Here is a 17,082-nt window from a genome sequence, read left to right on the forward strand (position 1 = left end):
GGATCGGTGCTGCCGGCGCGGGCGGAGCGGACATGGCCACCATGGAGAAGCTGATGAAGGCCTTCGAGTCATTGCGCTCCTTCCAGCAGCAGCAGGGTCCGGCTGCCATCCCCGAGGAGCCGCTCCAGAGACCGTGAGTGACCCGCACCCGGGGACTGGGAGGGCTCCCGAAACACTTCGGCGACTTCTTCCCCTGCCCCGCGGGGGGCCGCTCCGCCAAGCCGCTGCCGCTCCGGAGCTGCTGACACCCTGAGAGGCAGCTGGCAGGCCCCGGAGCTGTTAGTCCCGGGGGGCTTCCCTGTCCTTGGTAGGAGGCCGTTCCTGTGGACGTGTCTGGGAGTGCTGTCTGCTCTCTGTTTAAGTTCGGAGTAACTTTCTGGGCAAGCCCATCTGAAAATGCAGCAGTATGGGTAATGAACGGGAGATACAAGGATTCTCTGTGGGGTTCACAGACATGTTATAGCAAGGAAAACCTTATCTTTAGCTGATACAGTGCTGGAAAAAAGCCTGCTTAAAGCACTGAGCCTCATGAGGTCTGAGCTCTGATGCATCCGAGAAGAGTTGATGTGAATGTCTGTTTGTGACAGACTTCACTCAAAGTCTTACGTTGTGACTTGCTGTGCAGAGACCTAAGAGGAATTAGTTTAAATATTTCTGATACCCTTTTGTTTTCTTAAACATCTGAGGCAAATGTATCACATCCACGCAGCGTTCAGGTTTCCTGTCGGGAGGCATTTCTGGAGGACAAGGGCAAGGAGCTGTTCTGTACCACAGTGCTGCCCCTTACATTTGCATCCTATAAAACCAACTTTTATTGAGCAGGTTATTTTATTGAGCAGACATGAAGATTTTTGCAGGGTAAATATATGAGTCACACTGTTGCTTTTTTTCCAGCTATGGGGGAGGCAGGAGAAGCAGAAGCTTTTAGGAGCAGGTAACTTCCAAACTGGCAGTTTCATAGTGTTTTGGCAGAGGATATTAAGAAGTGGAGCTGGGCTCTTGGCCACCTGCTCCCACAGTACGTTCTGCTATGGATGCCAACTGAATTATCATGGTTGATATTGCTTGAAGAGTGGTGTCTCAAACAATCTCAATGCGTTTTCACACTTTTGGGGCATAATAGATGAAAAACGTTCATCTTCTTCCTGAGCTAATTGTTTTTAGATGCCTTATGGGTCTACAGGGACCAATTGCTTTGTTATGCATGTTTTTAGTGCTAGTACTTTGTGTGACATGGAGGATAGATGACCATCTATTTCTAGTCCTGTACGTAGTTGAAAAAAGTCTGTCTATGAAGTTACTGATGCGAGAGACCATAGTATTTCAAGAGAAAATCCTGAAAATTGTTTGCAATGCTTGCTGAAGGATGTTGTGCATGTTTTGGAGGTTTGAATTTAGGCGTACTCTACTCAAAACATGAAAAAATCAGAGTTGTAGTTGTTCTCGTTGACTTTGCTTTGTGTTATAAATAGGCTGTGTGTTTTCAGAAAGCTGATGGTATTGTGTGCCCCCAGGAGCTGTACGAATTCAGTAACAGCACTAAGCCTCATGAAAGCCTTTGAAAGGAGATTGTGGCAGCCTTTGCTGAAGTTTACCAAACTTGTAGTGAAATACCAAGTGACATCTTGAATGTAATTCACAATATTGTCTGCATTATTTAGGTTTTGTTTTGGTAATGGACTAGAGAAGAAAACTGCTTCTGTCTTTTCCTTGTGTTTGAGGAGAGGTGTTCATCTTCATTGTGGTTCTGTACAAATAGCACTTAAATATTTAGTAGTTCTATGTGGCGGCTCGCTATTGTTGTGTCTGTTTACTGTTGTAAATGGACGGGAGCTTACCTGTCAGTAATGAAAGAACAGATTAATTGGTGAATGTCATAGCTTAAATGCTCCTGGTTTGCTCTGTGATTGTTTTATTAGGTATCTATTTGACATTGTCCATTAGATCCACATTGTCTTGGTGTCTAAATTAGATGAGTAAGAAGCTGTCGTTGCTCGTGTTATAGAGTAATCTCATTATTGCAGGTGGTGGTAGACATTTTTTGCACTTTTTTCCTACAGTAGAAGTAACTACCCACCTTTACTTTTTTTTTTTCCTCCTAAAATAAGCTGCCTTTAATGACAGCAACGCAATGGTGCTGCTACATGAGTAAAACATAATAACTTAAAAAATAGAATTTTTTTTGTTGGAATAGGCAAAACCACCCTTTGAGATATTTGTGATAGAAGCTGAGCATTCTCTGTCTGGTTAGTGAATGAGTCCTACTGAAGACTGTTTCTCTCCTGCTACGAAATGTTTTAAGATTCCAGAGGTTGGGGTAGAGAAGGCTTAGTTGTTCGCACAACACGTATTGAAGTTTTTCTTCACTTTATTATAAGACAGTGACTTCTGAACTCTTGATAAAACTGATACCTTGGCTTTACTTTTTCAAATTACAATATTAATTGAAGTCAGCACTTACCAAGAAGGTAAAAGTTTTTTCTGTTTTGAGAGATTTTAATCAGCAGTTACCACGTGTTACACTTCTATTATGCATTACAGTCAGGCATCAGTTTCTGCCCTCCTCTCTTATCTCTTGCTGTTTGTTTTTTTTCCTGTGTGAACTTAATTTGAGCTCTCTGTCATCACATTGCGTCTGTACACTTCTGCGGAGGCATCATATTTTCTTTCCTATCTATTTTTAGCTTTTTCAGACCCTTAAATTTTGGTTGGAGCTGAGTGATTTGTTTTGGCTTAGAAAGCTCCGACTAACTTAAAATTTGATTAGTATGATGTAAAAAAAGTCAGAGTTTACTCAGTGAAACTAAAAAGCAGATGGGCTGTCACGCTGGATTCTATATTTTACATTTTATTCGTTTTTATTTTATTCTGTTCAGTAAATTGAGAAAATAATTTGTGAATGTTTCTTCTGGAAAAGTATTTAGCTTTGATTTGATTAATCTAAAGGTGGATTCTTCACCTTTTCTCTTGTTAACTTGTTCTAATAGTTAATTATTGTAATTGTATTTAATTGTGCCCTATTTTAATTTTTTTTCTCTCTTACATTTGATTTTAACCTTACAGCAAAAACTGCTGCTAGAGCCACAGTGTTCTCCAGCAACGTGTATTTTTCTGTACTCATAAAATCTGGGTTTTTTGGTTGACTGCAGCTGTGATTGCAGATGGGTTTCATCAGTGCTGTATATAGAGGTATCATGAATTTTTGTGTTTAACTGAAGACCGCATGAACCGTGTGAATGATACCTATTGCCCTGCTTGCTGGTGGTGGTTCCTAGATATTTTTTGCAGTTACCATTTCTAGGGTGTTTTGTAGACCTGTTCTAGTTCATTTGGCTGTCCATCATAGTCTGTGTTACTATTTGGACTATTTCTTGACCCACTCATATTTCCGTTTGCTATTAATAGAATCTTTTTTTGAGTTTCCCATTGCTTTTCTCAAAATTCATGTCAAGCTGTTTGGCTTGGCCCTTTTTCTTAATGCTGGTTCAGCGTTAGAGCTTCCGTACTCTTTTTTTTCTTTTCTGTAATTCCAAGACCTAATGAGAATTGGCATCAGTGAGCTGCGTCTCTTTGTAGCTCATCAGTACTTGGAGTGCAAAATTATCTGGGCTTGCTTGTTTTCTTACATTGTTTAGTAATCTTCTTGGCTAGAGATTGTCTGTAGAAGCATGTCAGAGATTAACCTCCTCTGCCTGTGAGATGAAGCTTTCCTGTAGGTAACTGCTACTTCCAGTGCCTCCTGCCTTCTGTTATTCATCAGACTGAAATGACCTTACACTTGGGGCTTGCTCCTTCGGCTCTCTTCTAAGAAATATGCAGTGCTGCTGTTGTCCCCGTGGGTACACTCATCAGGAGTTTGCCTGAGGGCTTCATGACACTTCTGAACCGAGCTTTTTTTCTTTTTTAAATAGAAAAACCGTGTGCTCTATCTCCAGATACTGTTCTGTTGCCCTTCTCCCTCTGTACGCACGGAAAATGTATGTGCACGTTAAGTGTCTTTCACCTTTCCTTTCATTCCTTCAGAGGCTGTTTTTTTGGAAATTGAATAACCGAATGGCAGATGAAAGATTCAGTATGGCAAACTCGGTTGAATGTTTGTTCTTCTTCCTCTTTGAACAGTAACTGGTAGTTAGTCTTCACCTCTAGTTTGTGTTATTTCCCTTTAAATGGTAACTTGTTAACTATATGCATTCCTCCTAAGTTTTCACATTATATTTTCTCTATTCAGGTCTTTTTAAAGTTTTAAAGTTACTTATTTCAGTGAGGTGGATCAGTGTTAAGTGAGTGCTCTGTTTACAGAAATCTGCTGAAAAGATTGATCTGTACTAGTCTGAGTAGTATTGAACACTACTGGCTGCCTTGCTTGGGGCTATATTATGTGTAGATAACAAAGAATTTTATTCTGAAAGCAGTCTCATTCAGCGATATCTTTAATGTGTTTTGTATCTGATAGTGAGCTTATGGGCAAGTTCAAATGTGCCTCTTCTGTTCTTGGGGTGAATGTGTACTGAAAGTCGTGCTCATAAGAGATGTGAGCAATGCTGGGTAAAATTATCATGAAAGTTGAAACGATTTATTTGACTGTTTTAAGTGCCCATTCACATCAATGGCACTTAAGTTGCAAAGCAACTTGGACATTTTGGGAAGTATTTGCTATTTTGTTAGAGGTGATCTGGAAGTGCTGTTAAAGACTCTGGTGCTTTTTCGAGATAGAGAGAAAGATGTGTATCTTGATCAAATTCACTCGTATCCTACCAGTTGCTTATGAACACAAGCTAAAGGAGAGATTCTCATTGAGGAACACTGAAGCTTACATACACGAAATACTGCCAAATTATAATGGAAAAAGATGAGTTTTTTAAGAACTATACCTTAAATTTTTAAAAAGAGAAAGTATTTCTGTAGTGAGATAAGAGGATTCTTGTGAAAAAACCTGAAATCTTGGGAGCAAGCACTTTTCAACCTCCCACTTCCAACCTGATTGGAGAAAAAGGATACAAATACTTGCAAAGAATGACTTTTTTCAAAAACTGTTATATTATTTGATTAAGCTCTTGAATATTACAGCTTATTTCTTCAAACTTTTTGTCCAGCAATTTGAGTTAGCTTAATTTAATGTGCTTATTGGCTACTTCCTTAATGTTGTGTTGACCGTGTTAATGTAACTCAAGGCCGTTCACATTGTTCTCCAACTTGTAGTTCAGAAACACTGTTTTAGTAGTTAGCTGGTTTTTGCTAAGACAGAAAAGTAGATGCTAGATATAGAGATGATCGGTTTTTCACTTGGGAAACAAAAGGGAAGATTTCTCTGTGCATGTGAGTGAAGGAGCAGGTACCTCCTTGTAAAACGGACCTGGGAGAGATGCCTTTGAGTGCAGAGTGTAGCTCCAGTATTGCTACTGGTTAATTATTTAAAAGTAACATCTGCTTTCCTAGAGGTGATTCTGTGTCACTAAGGAGGAAGGACTGCAAGCAATGAAATAAAATTTCAGTCACAGTTGTGAATCTCGCTCGCTCTCTTTTTTAGTTCAGTACTGGGGATGGAGCAGGGAAGACGCTTCTGTTTTAGACTCGACTGCAAAGGGTTGTAGGAACTTTGTATCATGTTGCAGTCAATGTTAGACAGAATTTGAAGAGTAAAAGTTTTTCATGTTATGCTCTACATCTCTTGTAGATATGTATTCTTTTATTCTGTGAATTTCATTAGCTTTGTTTTACATTCATTTGCTGCAAGTTGACTAAGCTTGGCCTTTCCTGGGCTCTACCAAGTGTTACTATAGGGATGTTATTCTTGATGGGCATAGAGCATGCCTAGAGCTTTGCTATTTTTATAATTAGAAAACCATTTGAGGGAGTGTGGCGTATGATACAGTTGCCTCAGCACCCTTTCCAGTTCAGATGCTAGATGGTCAATTTAGTAGAACTCTTAAGTTTCAAGAAATTGTGAGTCTAAGGTTGTATTATGTATGAGGAAGGTCTTTTAAAGAGGGGTGGTTTTAGATCTGCAAGACTTGTTCTCATGTTCTCTTACTTTCCACAACTTTTTTTCTTTCTGTTGGTTTTTTTAATTTCAGCTTTGTTCTAGGCCTGCTCCACTCGAGGGGAAGTGGTAAATTCCCCTACTTTGGTCAGTTTTAAGTGTCAGCTTGAGAGGGTGCTGACTCATCTCATTTAAACTATACTTTTACCTTGAGAGGTTGGACTGGATGATCCTTGTGGTCCCTTCTGACCTGGTATTCTGTGATTCACTTTGTCCTTCCTTTCCCTTTACTCCTCTTCATTCTTCAGTTTTGTTTCCCAAATATTTTCTCAGTGAAAGGTATGGAATTAATGTGATATTCCCTGTTAAATGATTCATTCTTCTTCTAAGTTTGTGTCTTTCCCTTTGCTTGCTCTCGGCAGCAGTTAGTATATGAAGCCCTGGTACTGCAGGTAGTTTGTATACAGCTGTTCATATAATAATGACCAGAAGAGTGCATCTTTTTCTCATATAATCGTTAGACACTACTCTAGCAAGAGTGTTTAAATGGTCCTTGCTCACTTCTGAAGGCTTCTTACCCATTAACATTGTGTTCTTCTTGTAGAAAGAAAGAACTTTCAACTACCAAGAAAGATCGAGTGAATCATTGCCTAACAATATGTGAAAACATAGTTGCTCAGTCTTTAAGGTGAGACAATATCTTTAATTTATTTTAAAGAAATTTAATTATTTTAATTAATAATTTAAATAAATTTAAGCAATTATTGCATTAATATGAATAACTGTTTTGGAGTGTTAGTCATTTGAAGGCTTCCTGATAATTACTGATTTTAAATGCTCAGCTTCTCTTTAAAACTAAAATAATACAATTTTTCTTTATTTTTTTTACCGACTCAAAATGTAAGAAGTTTATTTGTTTAAGCATTGATAGAGTAGGCGTTATCATTCTTCCTCAGACAGGGAAACTGAGGCATAGAGGTCAAATACCATGCCAGATTATGCAGGGAAATCGTCTCCCAGCTGTTAATGAAGTGCTTTAATCCACTGAATGTCTCTTCTCGTATAGCTGTGTATAATACATGTGTAGTTTGATTATGAAACCTCTCAAAAATAGCATTGGTGCTTGCTTTTCAATAGTGCACATTGTAATTTTCTGTTTGTTTATTTAGAAATTCTCCAGAATTTCAGAAACTCCTGGGGATTGCTATGGAACTCTTCCTCCTCTGCAGTGAGGATGCAGAATCTGATGTCCGGATGGTTGCTGATGAATGCCTTAATAAAGTTATTAAAGTAAGAACTTTTGTACACCGTGCTACTAGATTTTACCTTTTCTTGGTGCAATGTCCTGTATGAATTCACACTGATGTTACTTTAGTTTCTTTTCGTATTATTAATAATATTTCATAATGTCAAAGGCTAAGTAAGCTGCTTTACTACATTCTATGTGTGCTCTTAAGAGAGCTTTTTATACTCAGATCAAGATACTTATCTTCTGTCATTCATCTTTCTAACCTATTATTTTCTTCAGTTATCCATTAACTTTATTCTCTTCAAGTTAACCAAAACAAGAACATGGGCTTTTCTAAAATCATATTGTTATATGGGAGCAATACTCTATTATTGTTCCGTAAACATAAAGATACTCAACAGGAGGAAAGGTAAAAATACTGTTAAAAAACTAACTGAAAGATGTAGTGGCTTTTCATTACCAACTAAGAGTTTGCTGTAATTCAGGTAGAGTGATTTGCTGAGACTTAAAGGAGGATCTTCTGGGCAATAATTAGGATAAATATGGTGTTCTGGAGATTGCTTGTTACTCTCCTGTGATCCCAAATAAAGAAAGGGCTTGTTGGAGAACAGCAGGCGGGCATTCATATCAGGTCAGGCAAGGTCTAAATCTTGATTCAAAGTATGTTAAAATGAACCTCTTGAGTAATTGCTGTGAGCTGCTGCTTCCAGGACAAGTTTTCCTTCACCTGCCCTTGCTTTTTTTTTTTCATGTTTTCTGAAATACTTGACCTTTGAGTCAGTGTAATGTGCGTGCATAATTAATATATTTGTTGCAAAGTTTAAGTGCTTTAGAAAGGTAAAACTAATAATTTTCTTTAGTGTGAAGGGGTGTGTAGAAGCAGGTGAACAAAACATCCCCATTTCTCTCAGTTCTATTTGTTTGATACCTGAAGGAATTAAATTTTGGGGCTTGTGCTTGTGGCTGAAAGTTGGAGAAGGCTTACTGATTATTCTATGATTTGTTCCAGTGTATTCTATAATGATAGGGAATGAGGAAGTATCTTTTGGGGTTTTTTTTGTTTTGCCCTGTAGCACTTTGTTCACTCTGATTTAAATGTTTTTTCCATTTGTAGGAGTTCAGCACTCCATGAAAGGCATACACCATTATGTAACTTAATTTGCCTTAAAAGATGCTTTGAAACAGTTCTAAAGGATGCAAAATTACTTCTTTCTTTCCATGAAATGCTCTTGTAGGCTTGGTATAAAAATTGACCTCTTTAATTCAATGTTCTATTTAATATTTTTGCTTTCTGGCTTGTTTCAAGGAAACTTGAAAAAAAAAATTTTCAACTCTGTGTGGTAATTAAATTTGTTTTAAAGATAAAAGTGATTTTAAATGGTGGAGTCTTCTATCAGTCATTAAGCTTACCAGTCGGTCACAGCTATGAAATGGTAATTGTGATATTCCAGCCACATGGATGTATCAGACTGTTACCAAAGCTGGTCATAATTTGTATTCCGTCTCTGTTTTATGCTGTGTGGAAGCAACTTAGTTTTTAGGCAGACACTCTCATGTATAAGCGCAGAGACAAAAAGATGTGCAGTTTTATTTCTGGTTGTGCAAGTAGCAGTGATAATTGTGATGAGAGGAAGAGGCGTTGGGCCCCCAAGCTTGCATATTAGTCAACGTTTGGCTTTTTTAGTACTTCAGGCATTTTAGAGAGTCATTTTGTTGCTCTGAAGATGCTTTATGTTTTCTCCATCTAAATATAAGAATATAGATGGAAGCATTAATTGTGTAACTGCAAGTCTGGAGTTTATGCTCATTAGTATAATTAAAATGCTAACATGTCTGTGTAAACAAGGTTGTAAACTGAAACTGCAGGTAAGTTTAGATAAAAGGTCTGTAGGTCATCTTTAAGTATCACTCCACTTACCTGTCAGAACCTCAGCATAAATGACTCAACGCTTAAATAGCTTTGGTGAAACCTTTATTTAAAAGAAAAAATATGAAGCTGGGAGTTAACACGTTTCTGTGGGTAAGGTGTTACTGAAGCTGGCTTGTTTTTGAAGCTGCTGCACGATGTTGTAGTAATCTCTGTGCTAATGATGCTGGTGGGACTGTTCACACAGATTGCGGTACAGTTGGTCTCAGTAATTGGGATTTATTATTTAGAGTAATTAAGAGTTGACTATGCTTAATTTTTTCTGATTGGGATGACTTTTTTGATTCTAGCCTGCTAAAAATATAGGTATACACTAATAAAAAGTGTTGCTTCAATTGAGTGTGTTGTGAGGACAACTTACCCTTGAAGCCAAATAGTAGCTGATGCCTTTTTGTGTTGCTTGATACCCTTTGTGGGCAGCGAACTTATCATATGAGCTAAGTTTTTGGAGGTGAGATTTGTCTCTACCAGCTGTCATCTAGACACCTGCAGTTAATAGTTGGGCTGATAATGACAATATAAAGATACAAGCCAGGTAAGGTTTTTCTGGGGAAGGTAATACCATTTTATTATAATGACTGGTGTAACTGTGGGGAATGGAGTTTTGGTGCATGCAATCTTAGGCTATTGGAATCCATGCTCTGGAGCAGCCACAGGCACTTCACTGACGGTGCTTAAACAGTTGTGTCCTCTACATCAAGATGTGCCTTGTAAGACTGTGGTCATCATGAGCAGTCCTGTGGAGATGAGAGCTTAATGGTGGGTGGTCAAGAACGCAGCTAGAAAATTAGAAATTAAGTTATTGGGCAAGAGATAAAGGAAATATTAAACCTTATAGCACTGTATACATCCACAATGTGGGCACTTGCACATTTTATGAAGCTCTCATTTCACCTGAGGAAGTGGTGGTGAAAAAGTTCATAAACAGTAGTATGCACTAGGAAAATAAAATGAAAGAGAAAGGGTGATAGTATGTATAGAAAATATTCTGTAGGAAAAGATGATATGTAGTGGAACTATTTTCATGTTTTTTCTTCTCTGCCATTTTAAAGATGGAGAAAGAATGATTAAGTTGAGGTGAACAGAAAATTACTACTTCTTGGTGCTTACTTTAATTTCATGTACCCTAGTTCTTTGCCAGACTGCAAGTTCAAACTACAGCTTATGCTCTGTCGCACTGGGCTTGATGAGATCCTGGGATGTGATACCGCTGGTGTCCAGGACACCTTATAATAAATGGATGCAGAAAATAAGCTAATTCATGAAAGAAGGGTTTTTCAAGGGCTGTTAAAGGCAATGATACAGATACAGCCTCAGTTTGAGAAATAGTAGGAGGCTACTTGACAGTGGGGAATATATAGCACGGAATACCTCTTGCTGTTTGTGAATACTATTTTTGTTTGAATAGTCTATTTGTGAGTGTCTGTTCCTGGTGATTGCCAAAAAGCACGTTAGGTTGGCTCTGCTTGTAGTCTCATCCCATATGGCCTTTTTTAGGTAGAATGGGTAAAGCAGTTAATATTAACTGCAAATAGCTGTTAGAGCTTGAGGAATTTGTCCACTTTTCTGGTTTGTGTTTGTGTGAAAGATAAAGGTGTCTTCAGTATTTCACACTTGCCTGGTTATACATCAAGTATAGGGGCAGTCAGATAGTTCTGTGCCTTTTTTAAGCCACTTTATTGCAAGTATAACTTTATTTCTGTAAAGCGCTTCCTCTCTGATAGAGTATGTTCTCAATGCGTTTTATTGCAGGCTTTGATGGATTCCAATCTTCCTAGGTTACAATTAGAACTGTATAAAGAGATTAAAAAGGTGAGTTTCTTACTTTCATGTCCTTTTGTGATATGGTATTTAGTAAGTGTTTTAGTATATTCGAATGTGGCATTAGTGTAAATAAGCTGTGTACGTCTCTTAAGATCAAGGTCAAAGCTTCATTTTGAAAGGATCTGCGACTGTTTAATGTATTTTTCTACCCAGTTCCTCACCACTGGCCCCATTGTTTAGATTTAACCACTCTTGAAAGCTTATCTGGCAGAAAATACGTGAACATTTGGTGTGGACAGCAGTCTGAGTTAACCTTAGTGACTCTGCACCCAAATGAGTAAGGCATATTCATGATGTTTGCTCCAGTGACTGAGCAGGAAAGAATAGCTTCAAGCAAAAGGGTGGTGGGAAGTAGGTGGAGGACAGCAACATTCTTAATTTGACACCTTCTTGGAGGAATCACCTGATCAAGATCTGAAGTGACCCAATACAAGTTTCAACTGCATTGTGAATGTGTGATGTGTACTTACAACTTCTGTAAGAAGCGGAGGTAGAAATACTGAGGCCTCTCTCTTTGCACCAAAAGTGACAATTTAATTATATCCGCAGGAAGAATTTCAGTAGTAGCCTTTTTAATGTATATGACTACAAAAGAAAAATGCTGCATTCAGGAGAGTATCACTGAAATAGTCTCTTGCATCTACAGTCATATAGCAAGGCTTGTACAGAAAGAAAATATAGACGTTGTTTGTTAGATAGTAATGCTATTGCTTTTTTGTTGTATTTCTTCAGGAATTACAGAACTCTAGAAAAGCAACGTGGATAGCTTTTCTTGTAGACTTCTTGTAGCCCTTTATAAATATCTTACTGTATTGTACCTTAATGTAGTGCACAGTTTTTGAGGATATAGAAACAAATGTCTAGCTAGTTAATAAAATACAGCCAACATAAACACAAATCCAGGTGCAGGAGGAAATACTTTGTTATTCAAGTGACGTGTGCTTCTTGAATAGCTGCTCTTGGATTCGTGGCAGAGGCAAGAAAGCTAGCAGGCATGACAGAAGCACGCAGCAGAATTTTGTTTGTGCATCAGTTCGATCACTCTTGGAGCCGTGCCAGAATCTGTTGCTTGGCTCTGAACGTGAAAAGTACACATTTTGCAGTTCAGGTGCAAGGGTTTTTTTAGCTTGTAGGTATGCAGTTTCTCCTAGATACCTATTGACGTCCAGTTTTCTGTATTTCTAACAATACTAAGGAGCTTTACTGTATGGTTAGACGTTCTGGCTCAAGTCAGATGCACAACTAAAGGTGTCAGTACAGACGAGTAGATACTAAACTTCAGGATGCAAGCCATTATGAAGTGATACGGATCAATGCATACCTTTTGGGTTTTGGTGCACTCAGGAGCTGAACATTATTTATCTGCATATCTCCACTGCTGTGAATTTTATACTGCATTTATATCTCTGCAAGTGTTCCAGTGATTTTTAGACTCCTATCATCAGTGTTTCTTTGTTGGTTGATGGCATTCTCTGTGGTATTTTATGCTAATTTCAGCAAAGTGGAGATCTCAGATGTTTCCTGCTCTTTCTTGGGTTCCTTATTATTCATTTTGGGTCACTCAGAAAATTACTAATACCAGCTAGAAAAATAGAGGCAGTCATGAAGGCTTGACTTCCTTTTTGCTAAAGGAAACATATGGCTTTCAAACAACCTTACATTTTTTCTGTTTAAGTAAAATGGTATAAAACTTTATACTGTTGTATATTATAGGTATTTTTTTTAGGAAATACTTTTCTTGATGAAATGTAACAATTACATGCTCTGTTTAGAATGGTGCTTCCAGAAGTCTACGTGCTGCACTCTGGAGATTTGCTGAGCTTGCTCATCTAGTTCGGCCTCAAAAATGCAGGTAAACACATCCTAGTAATGAACTTTACAAAGAACATTTAACAAAATACAGATATTAACAAAATGTTACTGTTTTCAAGTTTTAAGTATATAACGGGGAGGTTGAAAGGATCCCTGTCACGTTATTCTCTCTGAAGTAGCTTTATTTGATTACTTGATTTTCTTTTAGCAGAGTTTTAGTTCTGTGCTGTAAATGACTCTCAGAGGGAAAAGAGTGAAAAACTTGTGAAGGCAAGGAGTTGTATTTTTTTAATGTGCATTCTCTTTAGCTCTATCTTAATGTCTGCAAGTTGTATTTAGAAGACTATTGTCTTTTTTTCCTACATTCTGTGTAGCTTACAGGTACATTGTTTATGATTTAGTAATACCACAGAATCTGACTATGAATTAAAATGTTTAGATGGGTACAGTTATTCTAATTTCAAATTAGTTTTTCTCTTTTGCCATACTTAGGCCATACTTAGTGAACCTTTTGCCCTGTCTAACACGAATAAGTAAGAGACCCGAAGAATCGGTGCAAGAAACACTAGCTGTGGCAATACCAAAAATTATGGCAGCATTTGGCAATTTTGCAAACGACAATGAGATTAAGGTATCTTTCTTTATCCTATTAGAGCTCCCTGTTGTATCTCAAAGCACAGTACACTATCAGCATTATCAATCGGATGTTACAGCTGCGTGTCTGAATTAAGGCAGGAGTTGCCCTTACTTGATGTGCGTTAAGTAATGCTTTGAATGAATGGAAAATACATTTGATGACTTCTTATTTCGCTTCTGTCTACTATTGTTTCTTATAAAAAGTTGAGTAAGGTATCTTTGGTTTTAGGTTTTATTGAAGGCTTTCATAGCTAATCTGAAATCCAGTTCCCCTACTATCCGTCGAACAGCAGCAGGATCAGCAGTAAGCATCTGTCAGCATTCGCGAAGAACACAGTATTTTTATGCCTGGTTATTGAATGTACTTTTAGGTAAGATTCAGAGAAAAATAAACTTGTTCCAGGTATAAGTAACAGGAAACTTTTTTCCCAATGGAAGACACTTTTTGTATATGAGAGGTTTTCAGGCAAAGCAAAGATACTTTGTCTACCAGTTATAGTGCTAATGCTTTCTCTATATTGTATTAAGTTAGATGAAGATATGTCTAAAGCTCTTTGTGTCTCTGTGCTGCAATGCTAATTCAGTACTCTTGAAAAGAAATGACCAAAGCTGGGGAAGCAAGTAGCCTGTTAGAAAATGAGGCTGTCTAGGGATTCTGGAAAGCACCTGATATTACAAAAAATAAATTATTTTGGTCTTTTTGAGTGAAAATAGGTAGGTAACAGGGAAGGTGAGACAAAGTCCTCTAACCATTCTCCCACGTTGCTTAAGTCATTGTCAGGAATATTAAATCATGGATATTTTCAAATGTTTCTGCATTTAGAAAGTGTTCTCAAGTTGCTGCTGAGGTGGAGTGTTGAGGGTTTTTTTTGGGGGGGTGGGGGTGTCTGGGGGTTGTTTTTTTTGTTTGGTTTGTTTGGGTTTTTTGTGGGTTTGTTTTGGGGTTTTGTTTTTTTTTTTAAGAAGCTTGTATATGGACTACATGAAATAACATTTGTGTTGAAACTAACCACTGTCAATAAGTCATTTGGCTCCTTCTTCTCTACCCCTAGGCTTGTTGGTTCCTGTAGAAGATGACCATCCTACTCTTTTAATTCTGGGTGTTTTACTTACACTAAGGTATCTCATACCTTTATTGCAACAACAAGTAAAGGATACCAGCCTGAAAGGCAGTTTTGGCGTAACAAGAAAAGAAACAGAGATTTCACCTTCACCAGAACAACTTATACAGGTAACATATGAATAATAACCCTAACCTGAGGAGTACTAATTGGAAGGAACAGAAATAAATCTTGCATGTGGCATGATACAGGGCGAGTGTGATGTTGAATGTTCTGAATTATTTTCTCAAATTCCTGTTCATTTCAGTAAGTGATGGTTGTTACTGAAATTATTGATAAATAATGTTAATGACCAGAAATCCTAGAAAAATGGATCAGCAGTGCTTGTTAGGTGTTCCCAAAGGAGCTGAAGAACTTCATAATTATCATGGTGTTCTTTGGTGTGATTCCTCCTTCCATAACTATAAATAGAAACAACGAACTTCTACCAAAAAGGCAGTTTAATGTCTGCAATTAATTGACATTTTCACCTTGGAAGAATGTGGTGAAGATTAGATAGAGCAAACATCAGTCTTTTTTAATGCATCACTGATATTTAATCTGGTATATGAGAGGAAACGTAGTATATTTTGTCTTCTTAAAGACTTACTCCAGTACCTTGTTGGGTTTTAGGTTTATGAATTGACTCTGCATTACACCCAACATCAGGACCATAACGTTGTGACTGGAGCTTTAGAATTATTACAGCAGCTCTTTAGAACGCCACCACCTGAACTCCTCCATGCCCTGACTGCTGCAGGGGGCATTGCTCAGGTCAGTGTATCCAAAGATGAATCTGACAGCAGGAGCCGCAGTGGGAGCATTGTGGAACTTATAGGTAAGCTGTATTTTTGGTAATTCAAGTAAAAGGAGATGAACATACATCACCAGCTCTATTTCTCAGTGTTAGCCAAAAGTATGAAGGATAAAATGAAATATATAAAGTTATGCATTACTATTTTTTTCCTTCCTTTCTTTGAGTGGGTATACATTCATTGAGTAATGACAAACTCCGAGCATTTTTTTTACAGTTTGTGTTGATGAATTTTTTTTGGTTACACAAAGCAGGTTAACTGTGGTGACATACTACTTTTTTTTCCCCCTCACAGAATTAATGTTGTTCTCACCAAGTACCTGACAACTGTGATTCATAAAAAGCTGATCTAATCAGAATTTATATTAACTGATAGCTCTTTGCTGAATACCAAAACCAGCATGAAGTTAAAGCATGACTTAAGCTTATCCATAACTTTAAAAATCAGCTATCAGTGTTCTTGTCTGTGAAGTGCATGTTCTTAAAATTGTCTCCTAACTGCTACTTACCTGTTTCGAAAGAATCAGTCTCATTGGATTTCCATAAGGACTTCTGTATTGGACTAACAGATCATTCTAATGTTGCTGCTATTAGAAGGTAATTCATTAGCCAGAAACAAACGTAGCAGTGAAATTTAAAGCCTACCTTTTTCAAAAGCAAATATTGTGCAAAGTCATAGAAAAACATAAACTATTTGATGGCAAATGATCAAAAAAACTTGGACTTCAAAAGCAACAAGTTTGCTATTTCTTCCTGGCTTTGGGCATTTTTTTTCCCTTCCCATTTGTGGCTATTAGAATTCCTTCATGATTTCAGCAGCTCTGTCGTTGCCCTGATGTGTTACTTTCTGTGATTTGCAGCTGGAGGGGGGTCTTCATGCAGCCCTGTTCTTGCGAGAAAGCATAAAGGTGATTATATTCAAAACCAAATATTTAATTGCATTCCTGTCTGCTTTTTTTTTCGGTTTTGGGCTTTTTTCCTTCCCCCTCCACGCTTCATTGTCTTGCTGAACTTCAGTCTTCATTCACAATTGTCTTTGTGTTATCAGCTGAGCTTTATCACTGTAAATCTTAAGGGAATTCTGACATGATTTCGTATTGCAATCAGCATACTTTAAAATTATTCAAAGGAGTGTATTTCTTATTTTTGCAGTAGTTCACTGGCAAAATTATGGCGATGAATATTGATGCAATTTTCCCTATTAAAGAGCACATCTAAAACTAATCTCTCTGAACAGGGCATTCTTCCTTTTGACAGTAATACTTAACCTTTAATGTGACTCACAAAGTAGTTAACCTTCTTGGTTTTGTCAGGTTTGTCTTTTCCTTCTTTCACTAATGCACGTGTATGTTTGCATGCTTTGATATGATGCTTTTTTATTTTTTTCTGTTCTTGAAGATGAATGCTATGCATTTTGTGTTTTACTGTGTATGTATTTCTTCAATAGGTAATTCATTTAGCAGGATTTTAAGTAATACAATTTGCTCTGAAGTTTTCTTTTCCCAGTTTGTGCATGAAAGCACTTCATACCTAGCTGTAAGTTTACGCTTTGCTTAAAACCAGTCATAGCAGTACTAGAATCACTACATACAGCTGTGTAACAATTTCAGCACCTGTTTTAGGTGAGCAAAATATTGCTATTGCAGTGGAACTGTGCATTAATATAGTGCAGTCAGTGCAAGCATAGTAAGCAGAGAGATGTACAATACTGAAAAGAAAAACTTCAAGGAAAAGTAGTTT

General features: G+C 37.6%; 1 protein-coding gene across 1 annotated transcript in view; it reads left to right on the forward strand.

The window, feature by feature from the left end:
* The first annotated feature begins 32 nt into the window (after nucleotides 1-32).
* The window catches only part of HTT (huntingtin), a 78,024-nt gene continuing 60,974 nt past the window's right edge, over nucleotides 33-17,082 (forward strand). Inside the window, 10 exon segments of the mRNA XM_010193794.1 lie at nucleotides 33-133; nucleotides 6,585-6,668; nucleotides 7,150-7,270; nucleotides 10,909-10,968; nucleotides 12,753-12,832; nucleotides 13,285-13,423; nucleotides 13,658-13,799; nucleotides 14,481-14,659; nucleotides 15,162-15,366; nucleotides 16,203-16,250. Coding sequence (XP_010192096.1) covers nucleotides 33-133; nucleotides 6,585-6,668; nucleotides 7,150-7,270; nucleotides 10,909-10,968; nucleotides 12,753-12,832; nucleotides 13,285-13,423; nucleotides 13,658-13,799; nucleotides 14,481-14,659; nucleotides 15,162-15,366; nucleotides 16,203-16,250 — 1,159 coding nt within the window.

This window comes from Mesitornis unicolor, unplaced genomic scaffold, assembly GCF_000695765.1.
Source record: "Mesitornis unicolor isolate BGI_N332 unplaced genomic scaffold, ASM69576v1 scaffold5061, whole genome shotgun sequence".
In the NCBI taxonomy this organism is placed as follows: domain Eukaryota; kingdom Metazoa; phylum Chordata; class Aves; order Mesitornithiformes; family Mesitornithidae; genus Mesitornis; species Mesitornis unicolor.